Here is a 19,599-nt window from a genome sequence, read left to right as displayed (position 1 = left end):
CTCTTATAAAAATATAAAAGATCATTATTACATATTAAATATAATTAAATTTTAGTAAGGTATTTCCTTCACGAGATTGAGTGAATTTCTTATTTGCAAGCCTTTTGATAATAAATTAACATTATTATCTTAAAAACATTATATATTATTTTATAAAAAAAAACTTTTAAATTTGCATAGGTCAAGACTCTTAACCAAGTCCACTGTCAATATTTCCCTAAACTATTACATCAATGTTTACACAATATCTTTAATACATTTAATACAGTTGAGCAATTTTTTTATCTTCAATTTGTTATATATATATATATATATATATATATATATTAAAATAGCTAATTATAATAATAAAGAACTGTCCATAGGAATCAAAATCCATTTTAGTAATTGCACACTCCTTTAATTTTGATTTTTAAGTATTAAAAATATATTCTCCGAAAATGACTTTTCTAATATCTATCCAAATAAAAAGCATGATTCTACAAACTTTACATCCAAGCACACACTTAGTCTGTCATATAATTTTTATTGATTTTGATATTAACACACAATTCCCATATAAACATCGTACGATAAAGAGTGATGACAGTGTAGTTTAGTTTCAGATTCAGACATGGCCTCCATCTGCCTGAGGCTGATATGTTCGACGCCTAAGCTGAGAATCAGAATTGGGTTGTTGCAGAAATATTTTCGTAGGATCATTAGGATCAACATACCTGCATATAATTTCAATCATAATTATTAAAGCTTATAGATTATAAATCATACATGCACACTCTACAAACTTAACTAAACACAATACTTGCATAATGTTTTCAGTAATATACGTATGTTTTCAGTAATATGTAGTTTTTGGACTATGAAGCATATGGTCTATACACCCTACAAAGTTGGCCAAAAATTTAAAGCATAATCATTCACTTACGCATGTCTCATCATCTCATCAACAGGTGTCTGAGCTGCCTGCAAAGGATCCACATAAGATTGTGCCTGTGCCTGTGCCTGCATAGTGTAGTGTTGATTATACTGCCTCACTGAAGCAATCAAATTGAAGAAAAGGGGAATGAAGGTTCCACAGCCACCCTCTTTGAATATGATCTTAAATGAGTGTGTGGAGTAAAGTGCTCTGTGTTGGTCATTTGGAACTACCTGTTACAATTAAAATAGTTCAGGATTTAGGATCCATAATTCTGATACAACAAAAAGGATAGGAGTCAGAGGTCTAGCAAAACATAACTATTTACTTACAGGCTCAACATGTCCAGAAAGATTGTTGCAGTGAAATATTGGCTGGTTAAATTTTTCACCACTGACGTAAAGCTGCATAATTAATGAAGAACTAAGGATCAACTCAGAACAAATAGCATGCATACATCACGTTTTAAACTAATATATATGTTTTAACAATCTACAAACCAAATACAAAAAAAAAATAAAATACAATGATTACACTGGTGAATTAAGTGAAAACATCACTTTTCCAATTAACTAGTTAACCAGTTAGTTAGATGGGAGCAGAGAATAAGAGGGGAATTATACAGGGAAAGGGGGTAATTAGAAAAATTAGGGGACAAATGGTAGAGTAGAGGTCTCTAGAACACATGTGGTTCAACTATATAATTTTCTTTTTCCCAATAAACAAGTCTTCGTTTTCTTCTAGTTGTTTCTCTCTGATCCTCTCTCTACTAAATTATGCACGCATGTCACCTATAATAATCTACATTTACTTCAAAAAAGAAATTAAGAATAACAATTATTTGCACATCAGGTTATTTTGAAACTTATAACACCATTATATATAAGTCCCAACCAATCTGACAGACTAACATCATAAAATCTACATTCTTAGTTTTCAGAGAGTTAGCACTAGCCAAGCAATGATAATTGTCTATTCCCCGAGAACCAACAGGCCTAAAACTCCACCATCACAGAAATCATAAGCCACAAAAAAATATAAAACCCAATTATGCAGTAAAGTGGTTCTGCTAAAAAGAGATTGATATAAAGTCATCCACAAAGACAACACAGAAAAGGGTCCATTAAATCATCTTAGCATGACAACAAGGGCATTCAAGATGTAACGGAAAAAACTCCTTCGGTAAGAGAGGAAAAGCAGTAAACTTGAAACCAGGCTGCACAGAATTAACAATTTGAAACCCCATAATAAGGTGTGACACATACCAAAGGCATATCAAAAGCTGTAAAATGCCCAACTGGACTTTTAGCAACGAAGACCATCCGAATATTTGACAAGTAAACGATTCCTTTGGTTTTGAGATGACCCCCATGACTTCTGATCAAAACAAACAACAAAAACACGATCATATCAAACACAAAAACCACACATATCAGATAAAACAATAAACATATTTCATATGGACCTCAAGGTCTTAACTTGACCTAACACATATTAGCATAAAAAAGAAGAACTATCAATATCCTATAATCATATATTTGCCGCTCCAATTTTCCTTTTTCGCTATCTTGGAATTAACCGACAATACCCAAATGTTCCTTTCCCCAAAAAGTTTGAAGACAATCAACAATGAATTCGAAAGCGAAGCAATTTATGAAAAAAAAAAAGGGAAAATGGAAGAAAGGGTGAGGACTAACCCAGAGGCAGGAATCTTATCGATGTCGAATTCGACGCCGTCTCTGGCGAGCACAAACATCTCGCTGACGAAAGGAACGGGCATTCCATTTGGAAAGAGTTGAGGATTCAACGCCATCTTCTCTCTCTCAGATCAAAGTTTCAATCTTCAATTTTCTCTCTCTTTCTTTCTCCCTTTGTTTCTCTAGTTCTTTCCAGATTTTACCTCTTAGATCTTCTTTATATCAATATCACAGCCTGTGTATTTATTACCGTATCTCTACTGTATTTTTTACTAAAATCAGCCTACGTATCTGTATTTTTTACTAAAATCAACCTAAGTATCTGTATTTTTTTTTAAATCAACTATACTCATATCTTTTGAAGAATAAAGCACAATAATCAATATTTTTTCATAATATTTGAAAATTCGGAAATATATATACTATAATTTATATTAATCAAAATTTAAATTAGTGTATTGTTTTTATTTTATTAAAAAATTATGTGTATTTATATTTTTAAATATTATTATAAATTTATAATATAATATTTTAATTAAACTTATATGTATTTGTATTTTTTAAATACGATCATAACAATATATATTATAAATTTATAATAATTGTATTTTTTCCAATTCATATATAGTAAATTTAAATGGTTATTACAATATTTTTTTTATATTTCTATATATATGTTCTAAAGAAAAAAAATACTAGTTTACAATATTATGATTTTATATTAATAAATTATTCATTAAGTAAGATGAAATAAAAGTTGGTATTGGGTTTCAACTTCTTAACTGTCATGTAAATGATCAAATAGGAGTCGAAAGAGTAAAAAACAAATGGGAAGATAATGTATATCAGCAATTTTTAAATATTGATATAATATTTTACTTTGTTTTCTAATATTTAAGTCAATATTAATTTATGAAATTCTATTATAATTTAATATTTTTTTATTTTAATTAATATTAATAAGGGGCATATTAACTATTTTCTTTTTTATGTTTTAGGTAACTATTTTCTTTTTTATGTTTTAGGTAACTATTCTCTTAAATTCAAATAACTATAAAAAATATAAGAAGAGAAACAGAAAGAGAAGTGATAATGAAGGAGAAAATGAAGTGCAGTTTGTAGTAAGTTATTTAAAAATAATGTATGTTGTAATTTATAATTTTTTTTAAAGTTATTAAATTTGTTATTTTTTCAAGGATAAATTTGGGATAGAGAAGTTATTAAAATATATATTAAACTGATATTCCTATTTGCATCAATAATTGTTATTTTTTTGGGATAAGATTGGGAAAGATAAGTATTAAATTGATATTCCTATTTACATGTTTCAAGGATAAAATTAGAAAAAAAGTTGTTAAACCAAAAAGGAAAATGTTGTAACTGCATATATTCTGAAATAAAAATAACTCACACAATGATGCAATTTGATTTAGTATTTTCTGAAATGGACTAAAACAAATTAATTCCAAAATTGGACAAGTTTAAGAAATTGTCATCGAAATTCACGACTTCAATGGTTAAACTGAATTTATAATTGTTGTTGACGACTTCAGTTATATTAAATTTCATTAAAATTGTGCAGGATTTTATTTTAATGTGTTTCGTATGTTAATATAGTCCCACATCAGCAGTTTATATACTCCTTTCTCCCTTCATCCTTTGAGACGTCTTTTAAGGACAAAACTGTGACGGAACACCAACCTCCAAAGCGGACAATACCTCGAATGCGGTGATTGATCCTAGCGATGTTGTCTAACGACTTGAGGTCGGAACAATAGCGTCCAAAACGGACAATATCTCGAATGCGGTGATTGATCCTAACGATGTTGTCCAACGACTTGAGGTTGGAACACAATGAAAATTTGTTTAGACAAAAAAATTATTAATTTTTAAAATGATGAAATAATTTAAGAAAAATTTAGTTATATTATTTTGAATGAAAAAAATGTGACAATTAATAAAAATGGTACAACCTTAAATTTAATAAACTAAACATAAATAGAAAACCTTAATCAAGAATCTTAACAGAAGATCTTAACCAGAAATCTTAATAAAAAAATGATAAGTAATAAATCTTGAAATCGAAGAAACATAAATTATAAAAACACGTGTAATTGTAGCGTAAAACATAAACTTTTAAACATACATCCTAAACATCATTAAAGTAAAAAATCCTATATCAGAAATGATAAACCAAGAACCCTAAAACAATAATGGAAAGCTAAAGCCTTACGCTGTTTTCTCTAATTTAATTAATTTAGTTGGATTGTGTAAGTAACAAGTGATGCAATCTGATAAAAAATGTTTTGGAAAATATTTTATGTGCATTATTTTTAACAATTAAAAGTAGATGCCATTAATCCACTCTTAGAGCTAACTCTTTCATGAATACAATCAAATTTTTTACAAAATTTTACAGGTAAAACAGTGCACTGAAATTAAACATTTAAGTGTGATAGATGCCAAAACTCAATTGCTAGTATAATGTTTGTGTATATTTTATTGTATTAAGAAGATAAGTTGTCTTAATTTCATCTATTTATATATGAAAGATAAAAGAATACCTATACCAGGAGTGAGATACTAGTATATTAGTACAGTAGATTAATCCTAAAAGTATACTCATGTAATGTACCTTTTCCTTTGTAATTATACAGTATGAGCTACTTAGTTTATTTTTATATGTTACCTCATAAGTTTTTATCTTTCTTATAGTTCTTTTGATTCATGGATTGGTAACAAAAATGTTAATTTTGTAGTGAAGATTAAAATATTGAATAAACAGAGATGCTATACCATATATACATTGAATGATCTTATTTTTCCTCCTTTCAACCAAAGAATTTGATACAATTTCTCTCAGAGAGCAACCAATACACAACCTGTTCAGATATTAGATTTGTTACAACCACATTCACTTGGTTGGATGTGTTTTCTTCTTTGCAAAGAACATTACAACCTTTGAAGGAAACAATGACTTCTTCTTCTTCTTTTTGTTCTTGTCTGAGGCTGCTCCAGGTTCAGTGTTATTTGAAGGAACTGCTTCTTTGGGGCTTGAAGACTCATCATGCACAGGCACAATTTCAGAAGCAATCTGGTCATTAAGCTCATTGGCCTTCTCTTGTGGTGAGTCTTGGTCATCCCTCAGTGTTCTTAGTTCATGTTCCACAGCTAACTTTCCTTCAGTGGCCTTTTCAGCATTCCCAGTTGCAATATTGAAAGATTCCTTTCTTATAGATAACTCCTCATTCAATTCTTCTAACCTCTCCAAACTTTTGTATTCAGACTCCCTTGCTATCTTAATCTGAACATTTGCAGCTTCTATCCTTTCATTGGCTTGCTCCTCAGCCTTGTAGGCTCTTCTGCTGAGCTCATGGTATTCATCTAGTGTGAGTGTCACCATTGAGGTAGAACTCTTCTCAATTTTTTCTTTAGCTAATTCACTCTTCTCCAATGCTGTGATTGCATCTCTGGCCAACATCTCAGAAATCTTAGCTGCTTCTATCTCCTTCTGTGCTGCCAATAAACTACTTTCTAATGTGATGGATCTGGACTTGACTTCTTCAACCTCTTCTTGTGCTTCAAGCAACTCTTCTTCAGCAGCCTGAACAAGTGATTTGGCCTCATCAGCCTCTTCTTCTGCTATCTGCAGTTTCTTGGGCAACTCAGACATCATCTCTCTTGCTTCATTCTCTTTCATCTCAATGAAAATTGCGGCAGTCTTAGACTTCTCCAGTTCAGTTTGGAGATTCAGAACAGCAGCAGAAGCCATTTCCTCACTCTGCTTAAGGGCAGCCAGAATTGACTTCTCTTCTTCTAGTTTTGATTTTAGTGACATATAAGCTTCCCTCATGCTTTTAACATCAGAAGTTGCTTTCTCTATGTTCTGCTTTAGTTCTTCAAGTTCCTCTTTCTGCTCTTTGCAACATTCCTCTTTTTCCTTTGATTCCATATATGCTGCCATTTCAGCTTTCAAATCAAGTACTAAAGAGGCAGCTGATTCCAATTTGGATTTAAGAAGCCTCACTGATAAAACTTTATCATTCAGTCTTTGGAGATCCTCTTCTGCTTGCTCAAGTTCCAATTTCAAATTGAGAGTCTCTTCATCAAGAACTCCTAATCTTTGTTCTTCTGCTTCGAAGTGTGCTGTTCGTGAGGAGTTTAGTGCCTCTTTGGTTTCATTCAACTCAGCAATCAAATCTTCCACTGCCTTTTCAATCTGCTTGGATGCTGCAACAGTCTCTTCTGCATTGTTGATTGCTGTATCTCTTCCACTCACCATAGAAGCATACTCCTTACGCAGTGAGTCCAGTTCTTTTTTAACCAATTCTAACTCTGCAAGCACCTTCTTAAGCATGGACTTTTCAGTCTCAAGTTCAGCCTTGGCTTCAACACTAGCTTCACTTACAATGTCCTGCTCCATCTCTTCAATTTTCAGAATCACACGTTCAGCCTCTTCCTTTGCCAGAACCTCATCTTTTTCTACCTTTTGTAAGTTTCTTCTGAGTACTTCTGTGAGCTTCTTAGTGTTTTCCAATTCCTCAATAGTTTCTTCCTTTCTGAAGTCTTCTACAATCTTGCTTCTCTGTTAAGTCAGAAAAAATTATTTAGCAGTTTTCTATTTTTCCTTACACAAGGTATTTGCAAATGGTGCTTCATAGAAACTCAAAACCATAAAGAAAATGTAAGGTATAAACTATGTACACAGACACACGGACATGAAAATACATATAATCTCTAAAATGTAGGACACAGGGACACGAACCTATATATTATATAATTATGAATTATATAAATTGACAATAAAGGTTTATGTACCCTAAGTATGTTTTAGTTTTTTTTTTCAAGCAGAAAGATATTTTTGATCACTGGTTCAAAAGGATTTGTTCCTTACTTTTACAATCATAATAAAAATTTATACAATAGTTTGAGTTTTTAGAAAATTAATGTATTTCTCTTTTTTAAAATTGTGCTAGACCCATGCTAGAATTGTTAAAAATCTAACAAATATTTTTTGAATTGAACACTTCACCGTGAAGTAGGAGTGTTGTACGCGTGTCGGTACATATTTAACACGAACACGCTATTTAAAATAAGTGTCCGAGTTTCATAGATATAAGTACAAACAGTATATATACCTCCTCGACCAGACTTTGGGTTCGACGGGATCTCCAATCAACTCTTCCTCCAAACTTGGACACAGCATGTTTGACAGATTCGAAAGGTGCAGCCGTGTCAATGAAATGCTTAGAAAACCTAGGAGAAGCTCCTGGAGAAACTCCTGGAGAATCATTTCTTCCCTGAGAGGAAACAATTGGTGAAGTTTCATTACTCTTATCTTGTGATTCATTGGTGTCACCAATATCAGATTCAAAACCATCCATTATTAGGTGAGTTCATAGATTGAGTAATTACCGTAGGGGATTCTGGTTGCAGTTCCATGGAGGATTTTGTCAGAGGCCCCTCTTCAATATTTCTCAAAGGGTCTACCACAATAATGCCTGAAATTCAAGTGATAAAAATAAGAACACTTCAAAGCACAATCTCAAGTATTCTACCTTTTGATTTAACACATTATTGCTCAACAACAAATGCCTGTGATTTTCCAATATATCTTCCATCCTTTTCTAAAGGAGAAAGAAAAACTATGTAGTAAAGACAGTGACGGTGACTGATACGATACGGACACAGATAATACAGATAGAAATGTATAATCTCTAAAGCATAAGACTTAAATGATGCAAAATGATGCATAAGGACACCGATAATACAGATAGATACGTATAATCTCTAAAGCATAAGACTTAAATGATACATACGGACACGAACAATACAGATAGATACGTATAATCTCTAAAGCATATGATGTATGCAGACGTAAAAAAAGCATTAAAAAGAAGATAACAAGAATCTGGCACAGAAAGAAGAAGAAAGAGATTGAAACCTGGATGAGAGAGACAGGAAAAGTAAGATGAAAAGAGTATGTGGGGGAGTGGAAAGAATGAAAGGAATAGAGAGAGTTAATGATTGAATAGGAGGAAGAAAGAAGGAAGGAGGAAAATGGTGAGAGGGGATGAAGGAGGAAGGAACAGAGCCAAAGTGTTTGCTTCTTCCTCCTTGTGTTTCCAATTCATGGAAGCTCCCCATAAACCACCTCATCCTCCACAACTCCTTTATGTTCCAACACGTGTTCGATCAACATTTCTTCCTTTTCCTCCACACAAACATCTTCTGTCAAATCTGAGGATAGTAATCACACTACGTTCTACCCTCCTTAACCTCTTATATATCTGTGGTTTTTGTTTTTTCCTTCATCTTCAAAATCTACATATATGTGTCTCCCAACAAAACACTTATTTCTTTTCCAATAAAACTTCAACTCTTCTTAAAATAGAATGATTATCTACAAATATTATATTTTTATTCTATTTTAAATAATTAAAATAGAAATACAAAATTCATATTTCCGTGTCTTTTCTGAGTATATTGTGACTCTAGAAAATGAATGTAGTTCTACCACTCTATTTGTTTACGTTACCTCTGATACAAAAATATCAGTTGTTTGATGTGTACATATATAGAGTTCGGACACGTATTTGTATCTTAAATGGTGTGTTCGTGTCAAATACATATTGGACACTGATACTCACGTATTGATGAAGTGTCAAATTTAAAAAATATTTATTGGATTTCTGATAATTATAACACGGTTCTAATACAATTTAAAAAAAAATACATTAATTTTTTAAAAATTCAAAACTATTATATAAATTTTTATTATAAATATAAAAATAAGAAACAAATCATTTTGAATCAGACATGAGAAACATTTAAAAAAAATTGAAACATACTTGTGCACATGAATCTTTATTATCAATTTATATAATTTAAAATTATATAATATATAAATTTGTATTCTCGTATCCTATATTTTAAAGATTATACTACGTATCTATGTGTTCGTGTTATATAAGTATTTATGCTACATAGACTTGAGTATTTGTGCAACATAAATGTGTGCCGTAGCAAACATGGATTTTTGGAGATAGATATTCTAGTTGTACTCTACCTTGTACAGAAGGCCTTGAAAAAAAATAAAATATATATATACATATATATATATTTATTGTAACCGAATATTATAGGTTAAAGAGAGATAAAGCATGCATGCAGATAAAAGACAAGATTAAACGGCCACTAACTTGTGAAAAGCATTTAAGAAACATATATATAACACAGCAAGAAGAAGAAGATAATGGCAAAAAGAAAGAATGAAGCAAACCTAGAAGAGTTGAAGAAGCAAGAAAGATGGTAATGGAAGACTTAGAGAAGAAAGCAATGAAATGTTATATATAAGCAGAAGAAAAGGAGAAAGAAAAGGAGAATGAGGTCCTATAATAGTATAATACAGTATTGTTGTGACCATGAAGAATGAAAAGAACAGCTCATTCATTTTGCTTCCAACTCATGCAACGTTCTGGCACCTCGGCCAAATCGAAATTATATATGAACACGTGTTAAGGATCCCATGCATGTGTCATCCTTAATTATTCACCATGTTTTTGTTCTTCAAATAGTTATGCTATTTTATTAATAAGATATATAAGATGTGTCCTCCTCATACTTTATTATATAATTAATGAGCTAATTAGAGATATGTATGTAATATCGATGATAGCAGTATGATCCATACCATGTCTCGATCTTCATTAATTGATCGATCGACACTTCGATCCATTTATGCTTAAAGAGAGTTAGTGAAATTAATAAGCAATCAAGAACTAGGTAATATACTCATAAACATGACTCAAACTCTCTTATATGACCAAATAAAAAAGTTTCACTAAAATAATATAAATAGCACAAATTTCAAGAATCAAATACGTTATCATACAATGTTCTAATTACCGAGCATCGAATATTAAAACTGACTTGAGTGTCAGGGTGTCTTCTGCAGGTCATCCGAATATGGGTTATGAGAAGACCGAGAGGTGGAACAAGCAGAGAAAAAGAAGAAACTTGCAAGGAGAGGAGTTGAAGTATATACCGACCAACCGACTAAGAAATGAGAAGAGTCTCAATAGTTTTCTAGACCTCAACCCCGTTCGAGAACCTATCTTATTTTCACATAAAATGTTTATTTATTATGAACTATTGTACAATAACTAGTGATGATTTTTTTTAAAACTTAAATTTTTTAAAATGTTACAAGATACTTCATTGAAATTAAGAATAGTAAAGTTTATAAAATTAAGCTTAAATTTACTAGTTTTTTTTTTAATAAAAATTATCGTGTTAAACTTGACATCACAATTAACCTTACTTATAGGATAACAACAATTCTCTGCTAATTTTATCTTTACAAACATTATAATAATTTTCTAATGTTTAAAAATGTTATCATTGTGACTATGAGAATTTGACATTAAATTAAACTCAAATTGTTAATTTAATTAATTAATTTAAGTTGAATTTCTAATTCTGAAAGTTGAGTATATTCATTCTACATGCCCTATTATAGAATTTTTCATTGAAATTTAGAACTCTCAATAAAAATATGAAGTCCAACATAGATAACTGCCGACATAGAATATAAATAAATAATAAATAAATGGATTATTGTTATCTATACAATTGACATAATAGAGTTACTGAATACATGGTTTATAATTTTGCCTATACATTTTTGTGCATCTATCAGATAAGCACTGCGGGTTATTATGGCATTGAAAGGAATGAATAGCAGCAGGGGATGATGTAAATGACAATTTCAGCCAACAATTGCTAGCAAGCTTTGTCTGACAGCTGGAATGGAACAAAGTATAGATCCAAATATACCATTCAGAGCATAAGCAATGGCACAAAATGGGAGAGCCTCGGGTTCCTTGGCAGACAAAGCTGCTGTTCCAAGCCCATGGGCACTGTGAAAAATATTTAGTCAAGAACATGTAAATAACCATGCACTAAGAAAGTGTTCTCCTACAATTATTGCAAGTTTCATATAGACAGGCTTTCAAAAACTCCCTCGTGAAGGTGGCGAAAATAAGCAATTGTTTCTTCACAATCAGTTTAACCCAACAATGGGAATCATAAAAAGTCCCCACCCTACTCATTAGAGTACAGAACTGAAAGAAGAATGTTGGTGACCTGTAACTTGCGGTGGTAATGGAAGTGTGAAATGCAGAGAAAATGAGACTTCGGTTAAGTGAATTATCTATTGATCACAGAATATACCTAGAAGCAGTTGCTATTCCCCGAGCAATTGGATCCCGAAAGCTGAGTTTATCCAGTGTTGCTTGCACAAAATTTGCACCAACCAGACCAGTTAAAACAACCACAGCTGCTGTAAGAGATGAATTGGCACCTGAAAACAGAGGGAAATTTTCAAAGATAGAACTGTGTAAAACAAACAATTTATAATTTTTTAGTGTCGCTTTCACTGTGAATGTATTCTTTAAACAAATTAAGACTGCATGATTTCAGGATTTGCTCCACAACTCCGATCAAGTTCTAGAGTAGACAAGAATATGGAGATAAATGATTACAGTTTGGGCATAATATTTACCGTCAAACAAGGATACAATGCTGAGGGCCAATGCCACTGTGATACATCTGGGCAGAATGGACACAGTTAAAGATGGTTCTAATTGAACAAGACGTCCAACTAAGGCAGTTGAATACAGTGAGAATACTGTTGAGATGATGACAGAGGTGAAAATCTCAGCTGCATGTCTTTTCACAAGCTGAAAATGACGGAAAAAACAGTAATCAATGATAAAATGATTCATCTATCACATGTTTGAGATGCCAAAACAATGTTGCAAAGCAAATATGGTATTTGGATATAAATCATGCTAATGACTGCCAAGTGAAACATTATGTGTACAAGGGTATATGATATGTTCTTAGCTCGTAGCTCTATTGAATTCATATATTCACATAAAATCAAACTCCATATAAGCCAATGACTATTCCATTCACCTTTCACGGGTCTTAGCTACTTTAGAAAGAAATTGAAAAGGAAAAAAAAAAGATAATAGGTAGGCTTCTAGTAGTATAACCATGTTAAATTACATATCCAGACAAAAAACAGAAAAAAGCTAGCATCTAGACATCCTTGGGGAGGATTTACCATGGGTACTTGTAACCTTTTGCAAACTACCGAACCCTCTTCATTAGCCCATCCCTGATGGCTTAACATCACCCCAATATGATAATACAATATTTATTATGTACTTTTACTCAAGTCTAATGAATGCAAGTCAAATTATTCAAAATGAAACCACCAATCCACACTTTCAATCTTGAGGAGGTTGGCAAGGGTTAAATGTGCAAATAAAATTGGCATCAAGTACCTCTCACTTGTTGAACTATTACCTATGATTAGCTACTCAGAAATAACATATCAAACATAGCCCAGGTATAAGTATGATTGCAATTTGTCAAACATTGTAAAATACCGTAAGCATTTCACAGTATACACACTGTATTCATCTGCTTAATTTTTTTATATCAGTGTACGATTTATTTACTGGGAAACTTAGATGGTTACCTTTCTTTGCTTGAACATAGAGAAGGAAAATGAGAGAATGACAGATCCCAAAAATCCCATTAAAATATCACCAGCTCCAGGATTAGAGGATGCCTTTGTAAGGTAATATCCTATGATGTAGACAGAATAATCAATAGAAACAAAGTATAGATATATCATGCTGAAATAGCATAAATAAAAGAACTGCATAGGAACAGTGGACCAGAGCGAAGAACCATATTGTATGACAAATAAAAGGAAAAAATGATTTGAAATCAAATGCCAGGCGTACTCTCCGTGAAACTAGACATTTGAACCATCATAATTCCTAATTATTCTTGAACAAAGATCATTCCCTATTGAGTTGAAAAGAGGTTTTTGTCTCTAATGGTTTCAGCGCTACATCCAAGAAGCACCATGAACACAACTTTTATCATAATATATAGATATAGTGCTGAGGGTGCTAGATGCAGAAGATGGGAGCTTTTAGTTCGGGCACTAGGGTGCATATTGTTGGTTATCCATATATTGTTAGGCTGTAATAGGGACGGCTCTTAATGATAATTATTGCATAAACAAGGAATTAAAGTAAACTATTATGTCTTAGCCTAAACAGATACAGAGACTCTTCATATTTTGTATTTTCAACCTTTGAAATGATTAATTCAACCACCTTAAAAAGCCTTTAAATTAGAATACTTTTACTGCATGAGAACATTTTTAAATTTTCCAAATGTCACTTATGTCCAAAATCATGCCAGCTAACCCCAGCCAAATCGCATAAGATGATCATTGATTAGGCGTGATCATTCTTAGAATAGAAAATTTTCTGCAAATGAAGAGCATAACATGGAAGCGAAATCCAATTAATTAATGGTAGGTTCTCCTACTGGAAGAACCTTTCACTATGTTCAGTTGATGCATGGTTTTAAATAAATGCTTTAGAAACTTCAAAGTGACAAGCGAAGTCCAGATGAGATTAGGATTCAGTACAGTGCATACTGCTTTGAAGCTTGGGAGTAATGTTATTTATTTTATTATCTTTTTTAATTACAAAATGCCATCTTGTTTCCATTTTGCTTCCTACGTTCAAAAATTTTGTATAGGAAACAATGAAATCAATTTTTTATTATTTTCTCATAATTTTTGCAATCATCATTTCCTATAGTCCTACACAAATTTTTTAAAACAGAACATTCAAAATGAAAGAATTTGAATAAAAATAAGATGACCTTTTTTATTTAAAAGTGAAAAAATTTAAAAATTCAAACTGAACAACTCCTAAGAAGGCACTTGGGCTTTTATTTCTTATTTTCATTTTCTGTTTTCACTTTTTAATTACAAAAATGTCACCTTGTATTCAATCTATGTTTTAAAAAATTTGAACAGGAAACATTGAAAATAACTGTTTTCTCTGTTTCCATTACCAAACAATCTTCCATTAGCCATGATCTATAAGTGATATATAAAGAGTAAAGCAACAATTAGCTTGGGGAAGAAATAAATGAGAACTTTTTTTTCATCTACTGCATGACATTAGGGTAGTAGGGATTTACAGAATAATAATTCCCTCCAAGCAAAAACTTGCCTAGTAGTAAGCAAACAAGGCACTCGTATTATATTGAGGATGTCAATCAAACAATGGTAGGATTAACAGAAGTTATGATTATCTCAAGAAATTTTGGGTCAAAGAATTAAGATATGAATCCATGAATTAGGACTAATGACCTTTAAATGAATCTGTGGCTCACAGACCCCAAGTAAACTCGGTGCTGCTTTAGAAAAAGCATATTGAAGAGTATGTCTACACACAAAAAATCATTCTATTTCCTCTGAAGTTATTTTCATTATGTCTATTACAACATATATCATGTCGACTAGAGTGATCCAAGCACTCCAATAATATGACATCTTAAATCACTTTTTTTATGGACTCTTCGTATTTAAACATAATAAGAAACAATTCATCACAAATTTAGGCAACTACATAATAGTATCTTTTGATAAATTTTCATCACACTCTGCTACATTAAACTGAAAGCCTTTAGTGACATAACTTTACATTATGACTTTACATTATCATAATTATGAGGCTGTATATCCAACCAAATCAGTTGAGCTTAGCTGCAGTTTAACTTTATATTAGCAGAAAGTCATTCGATACCTCATTGTCCTACTAAAGGTTTACCATCTTGATTTGAACAGTAAACAGTTCGCTACTTATTACTCAACTTTCCAGCAGACTTCAAATGCTTATCATAAATGATAAGTATGTAAACTGTACAGTCAGAATAAGTTCCAAACTAGTAATTTAAACTCAAGTTTCTTTTCCTAGTTGAAATTAGCAAATGGGAGCCAAAATTCTGAGAAACCTACATAATATAGTAACTAATAGTTATCTTCTAAGCATACCTAGCACAGGTTCAAGCCCTGACTTGGAAAAATACCCAAAAGCGAATGCTGTCAGATCAGCTGATAATGCACAGCAAATTATAGGATGGAAGACCTTCTTCACATTCGCTGGCAACCTGGAAAAAGAATAGCAAGAATTAGTGAAATTTTAGAAAAGATAAAATATTAAAAATAACAGATAGCAGAAAATTTTAATAGCATTATCATGGATATAGGAATACTCTCTTCTTTTAATGTCTTTTAGGGAGAAACCTTGCACGAGGGAAAAAGCAATGGTCTACAGAAGTGAAAGGAAAATATTTACCCAGAGCCAACCATGTAGCCTAACACAGTGGCTGCAAGCAAAAACGGAAGGCATGTTCTGGCACTTGTACCCAAAACTGTAGGGTAAAACAATGCAGAAACAAAAGATATAATGAGAACAGCAGTCCACGTCCACACTTCAAAGACAGAAAATGGAGACGGTTTTCCCATAGGCTCAGCTTCCACCAATTCTGTTTTCACAGCTGTTCTTACTGCTATAGCCGTGTAACCAGCAACACAAAGAGTAGCTAGCCATCCTCCAACTGAACAACAATACAAATATCAGTAATTTTGAACACTAATCAGCATAGGCTCATCATAATACAAAAGATACAGAATTTGAAAAGAAAAGACGGAGAGGGCAGACTTGATCCTTGCTAATTTAAAATGCCATAAGAAGTTTATGAAGAATGCTGAGAGTATCTAATAATTAACTCTAAATAATCAAATTGGTCCCAAAAAACAGATAGGTTATTAAGGGTAACTTGAGGAACTAAACGTTCCAAACTGAAGACCAAATAAAACAGTAGTTCAATCATAAATAGCTACGTGCACTAAACCAGAATGACTAATCTGGTAAAGAATGAAAAAATTGATTTAGTCCTGAATGTGTAACAAATTTAAATTAATCACTAATATTATAAATTAATAACCAAATAGTCCTGATTAGTGTGAAAGTTATCTTTCAAGTTAAATTAAAATGACAAAATAAAGTTATGGACAGAGAAGCAATTCAGAAAAGGCCAATTTGAGAAGCAATTCAGTGAGAAACAAAAGAAAGAAGCTTTGACCTAAAATAAGGCCAATTTTGAGGGCAGAGGCAGCGGGAACATCTTTGACGGCAAGGGGCAGAACAACGAGAGAGGGAACATAGAACAGCGGAAGCCATCTCTGAATGAACAAAAGCGCCGGCTCAAAGAAGTTCGTCAATGCCGTAGCCGCAGAGGGCACGGTGGCGTCGAGAGTAATCAGAACCGAGAATATGCAGAACATCCCAAACAAGGCGCTGGGGAATTTGATCGCCGCGGCCACGAACGCTTTCTTCAGAAACATGTCCGCCGCCAGAATAAGGCCCAGGGACACCACCAAATGAAGAACACCCAGAACCTAACAAGCAAAACACAAGCTGAAATGGTTTCCGTTGAATGAAAGAGTGACACGTGGAAAGAACAGGCACTCACGGTGTTGGTGAGCGAGGAGGAGGAGTTGGAGGTGCTTCCGGTGTCGGCTTGGGAGAATTTCGCCGGCACGTGTCTGGTTTTGCGGGTTGGGTTAGAGAGCGTTGGTGAGAAAGTGGTGAAGGGAATGTTGCGGTTGGAAAGGGTGTTGAGAGTTGAATTGAGGAAAAAGGTGCGGCGGAAGAGTGAAGGGGAGAGAGAGGGTGGCTTGAGTTTGGGAAGTGAAAAGGGTAAAGAGTGTGACACTGTGGTGGCCATGGGAACTGGCATAGAGGTGGACATCCTGCAACTTGAACGATGAGAGAAAGAAAGAGTTCACATTTTTGTGACACTTCACACACAGAGAGAGAAACTTACAGAAAAAATGTATGGACAGAAAGAAGTAGTGTTGAATGGGTGGGATGAGACGAGAGTGCACAACCATCAAAGCTTCATCCTATTCAAACTGTGAAAACCTGAAAATTCACTCCTAAGATCAAAATCACAGTTTCTTTACCATTATGGCAGATTTGTAAAAGTTCTGTAATGCTAAACATAATTTTGATTTGTTTTTCTCTTTACATAGAAGTCATTTTTGTTATATAGCTTTTTACATGATAGAGACGAAGCACTGTTCTATAAACACAAAATTTTCAACATAAAAGTTTTATAATTGAAGATTCACATATATTACGAAAAAAATAAAGAAGTTTCTTTAAGTTCTACCATACGAAAAAAATAAAATAAAATAATCTTTTTCATACACATAATTAAAAATAAAATTATTAAAAGAAACTTGTGAAAACATAGCTTTAATTTTATTCGATATAAACCTACCTTGTTCTTCCACCTTTGATTCCTGCATACACAGAAAATACTGTACTAATTATCCCATTGTTCAGTACAAACATAGAGAGAATACTACTACAGTGTATATACATCCATCTTCATTTGCAGTTCATTCTGGTGTGGTTATGAGCATTACAATAGTAAGAATTGTAAGATTTGAGTTAAAAGAAAGAAAAACTTCCTCTGCTATGCATAATGATGAATAGTTTTGAATCTTGAATTGTAGTATGAATGAAAAACTGAATCACACGATTTTGCAACAGTTGCGCACAATTGATGAAGCTTCAACTACTTGTTCGATTGGAGCGACATTGTTGCCTACATATTGAAACGGTGATAAAGCAGAAGTGAAAGCAAGGAGGATAAAAATACATACCCAGGGTTAGCGTGCGATGGAAGCAGAAAAAAGAAAGAAAAATGGTGGAGAATAGCACCACGGAGAAGAAGAAGTGAACTTTATATTTTTTCTTTGTTTTACTAATCTTTATAATAATCAAATATTTTCAATTATACTTGTACTGAACTTATAAAAATTAAAATATTAATATTTTCAAATTAAAAATTCAGACATACATATATTTTACCATACAATAATATTTATTATTTATAACTAGTTATACGTGTTTTTTTTTTTTAATATGTATTTACATTTTTGTTATATTAAAATATATATAATCTTATTATTTTTATAGTTTTAATATTTTCAAAAATTATTCTCATTTAAAATCTATTCATATCAAGTGATGAATGACGTTAGATTTCATGGTAGAAGAAGTTAGTGCTTATAATTTCGTAGAAGTAGGAAAGATGTTAGAGATAAAAAAAAATTATTTTGTTCTCTTTCTACAACTTGTAACCTTAATTTAATTTTTGAAAACATTGGTTAACTTGTATAATATCATTACAAATGCTAAAAAAAAAAGACAAGTTTCATTTATTTATAGGCATACATGGTCGTAAATTTATATAAAAATCATTACAAAGAAAAATAATCAACTCAAGCAATAATCTAGGTTTTGCAAATGCTTGATGGAAAAAAATACACGGGGAAGCAACACACAATCATGAATCAACTGAAGGGAAATAAATGACACAAGATTTAACGTGGTTCGGTCGCCAACTGCAACATACATCACACGAACAACTATTAGATTTTATTTTTTTCCTATTGCGTACAATAAAGGGACACAATGATTAAGCACACTCACTAAGCATGATGTCTAGTTACGAAGTTAGTGACACTTGTAAATTGAGATTTAAAATGTATGTCATATGTCTTCAAAGCTATAAATGAAGTTAAAGAATAAATAGCTACATATTTTAGGAATCAAGATTGGTGGTATAAAAATATGTGAAATATAATTATTAATACATTTTAGAATTTTCAATCACATAATGCTCTACATGTTATTCCTTACTATCTTAATCTTAAGTACATAACTATAATATCATATTTTTAAATTTTTTTAAGATTGCATTACAGTTTAATAATGATTTTTAATACTCATTTTTTATTAGGTTTTATTATTACAAAATTCCATTGGAAGATAGTAAAGTTTTATATGATTTACATGATACCAATGAAAAAATATCATGGATAGAATTAGTCAAGGGATTTTCTAAAGAAACATGGAATAGTCATTAAGGATAAGAAACAACCTAGTAAATTTCTAATTAATTTTCATGATTTTGTAAGAAATATAACACTGAAAAGATACGAAAGAAATTATTTGA

At 32.0% G+C, this 19,599-nt stretch overlaps 3 protein-coding genes across 7 annotated transcripts; all 3 read right to left on the bottom strand.

Moving 5' to 3' along the window:
• Positions 1 to 506: 506 nt before the first annotated feature.
• On the bottom strand, positions 507 to 2,854 carry LOC137808567 (classical AGP protein). 2 transcript variants are annotated; one of them, XM_068609740.2, is made up of 5 exons: positions 2,614 to 2,854; positions 2,182 to 2,293; positions 1,249 to 1,320; positions 926 to 1,149; positions 507 to 716 (listed from the first exon to the last, which is right to left on the bottom strand). In XM_068609740.2, exons 1-5 carry the CDS (start codon positions 2,727 to 2,729, stop codon positions 608 to 610), a joined length of 633 nt encoding a protein of 210 aa, XP_068465841.1. In that variant the 5' UTR covers positions 2,730 to 2,854; the 3' UTR covers positions 507 to 607. The 2 variants fall into 2 exon arrangements, with proteins under 2 accessions (XP_068465841.1, XP_068465842.1); XM_068609741.2 differs by having other exon boundaries at positions 2,182 to 2,290; positions 2,614 to 2,830.
• Positions 2,855 to 5,415: 2,561 nt separating this feature from the next.
• On the bottom strand, positions 5,416 to 8,974 carry LOC137808566 (protein WEAK CHLOROPLAST MOVEMENT UNDER BLUE LIGHT 1). Its single transcript, XM_068609737.2, has 4 exons — positions 8,558 to 8,974; positions 8,029 to 8,114; positions 7,752 to 7,913; positions 5,416 to 7,198 (listed from the first exon to the last, which is right to left on the bottom strand). Exons 2-4 carry the CDS (start codon positions 8,053 to 8,055, stop codon positions 5,528 to 5,530), a joined length of 1,860 nt encoding a protein of 619 aa, XP_068465838.2. The 5' UTR covers positions 8,056 to 8,114; positions 8,558 to 8,974; the 3' UTR covers positions 5,416 to 5,527.
• Positions 8,975 to 11,183: 2,209 nt separating this feature from the next.
• LOC137808560 (plastidal glycolate/glycerate translocator 1, chloroplastic) lies at positions 11,184 to 18,353 on the bottom strand. Of its 4 annotated transcripts, none has more exons than XM_068609730.2 (11): positions 18,242 to 18,353; positions 17,854 to 17,979; positions 17,395 to 17,492; positions 17,041 to 17,320; positions 16,651 to 16,966; positions 15,861 to 16,122; positions 15,557 to 15,672; positions 13,166 to 13,275; positions 12,179 to 12,356; positions 11,848 to 11,977; positions 11,184 to 11,534 (listed from the first exon to the last, which is right to left on the bottom strand). In XM_068609730.2, exons 4-11 carry the CDS (start codon positions 17,317 to 17,319, stop codon positions 11,384 to 11,386), a joined length of 1,542 nt encoding a protein of 513 aa, XP_068465831.2. In that variant the 5' UTR covers position 17,320; positions 17,395 to 17,492; positions 17,854 to 17,979; positions 18,242 to 18,353; the 3' UTR covers positions 11,184 to 11,383. The 4 variants fall into 4 exon arrangements, with proteins under 4 accessions (XP_068465831.2, XP_090155956.1, XP_068465832.2 ...); XM_090299830.1 differs by having other exon boundaries at positions 17,854 to 17,875; XM_068609731.2 differs by lacking the exon at positions 17,854 to 17,979 and having other exon boundaries at positions 18,242 to 18,344.
• Positions 18,354 to 19,599: the final 1,246 nt, after the last annotated feature.

The sequence above is a fragment of the Phaseolus vulgaris genome, chromosome 3 (genome assembly GCF_051622355.1).
Source record: "Phaseolus vulgaris cultivar YP4 chromosome 3, ASM5162235v1, whole genome shotgun sequence".
In the NCBI taxonomy this organism is placed as follows: Eukaryota; Viridiplantae; Streptophyta; class Magnoliopsida; order Fabales; family Fabaceae; genus Phaseolus; species Phaseolus vulgaris.
This window is presented reverse-complemented; position numbering and strand designations above follow the sequence as displayed.

What these genes read in the sequence shown, in the direction of transcription:
- LOC137808567 (XM_068609740.2), bottom strand. Translation starts at nt 2,729, where the DNA reads ATGGCGTTGAATCCTCAACTCTTTCCAAATGGAATGCCCGTTCCTTTC. An exon ending in GATAAGATTCCTGCCTCTGG is followed by an intron (nt 2,294 to 2,613) that starts GTTAGTCCTCAC and finishes TGTTTTGATCAG; the next exon opens with AAGTCATGGGGGTCATCTCA. An exon ending in TTTCTGGACATGTTGAGCCT is followed by an intron (nt 1,150 to 1,248) that starts GTAAGTAAATAG and finishes TAATTGTAACAG; the next exon opens with GTAGTTCCAAATGACCAACA.
- LOC137808566 (XM_068609737.2), bottom strand. Translation starts at nt 8,055, where the DNA reads ATGGAACTGCAACCAGAATCCCCTACG. An exon ending in TGCAACCAGAATCCCCTACG is followed by an intron (nt 7,914 to 8,028) that starts GTAATTACTCAA and finishes GTTTCCTCTCAG; the next exon opens with GGAAGAAATGATTCTCCAGG. An exon ending in CCCAAAGTCTGGTCGAGGAG is followed by an intron (nt 7,199 to 7,751) that starts GTATATATACTG and finishes CTGACTTAACAG; the next exon opens with AGAAGCAAGATTGTAGAAGA.
- LOC137808560 (XM_068609730.2), bottom strand. Translation starts at nt 17,319, where the DNA reads ATGTCCACCTCTATGCCAGTTCCCATGGCCACCACAGTGTCACACTCT. An exon ending in CAAAATTGGCCTTATTTTAG is followed by an intron (nt 16,123 to 16,650) that starts GTCAAAGCTTCT and finishes ATTGTTGTTCAG; the next exon opens with TTGGAGGATGGCTAGCTACT. An exon ending in GGAATAGCAACTGCTTCTAG is followed by an intron (nt 11,535 to 11,847) that starts GTATATTCTGTG and finishes TATTTTTCACAG; the next exon opens with TGCCCATGGGCTTGGAACAG.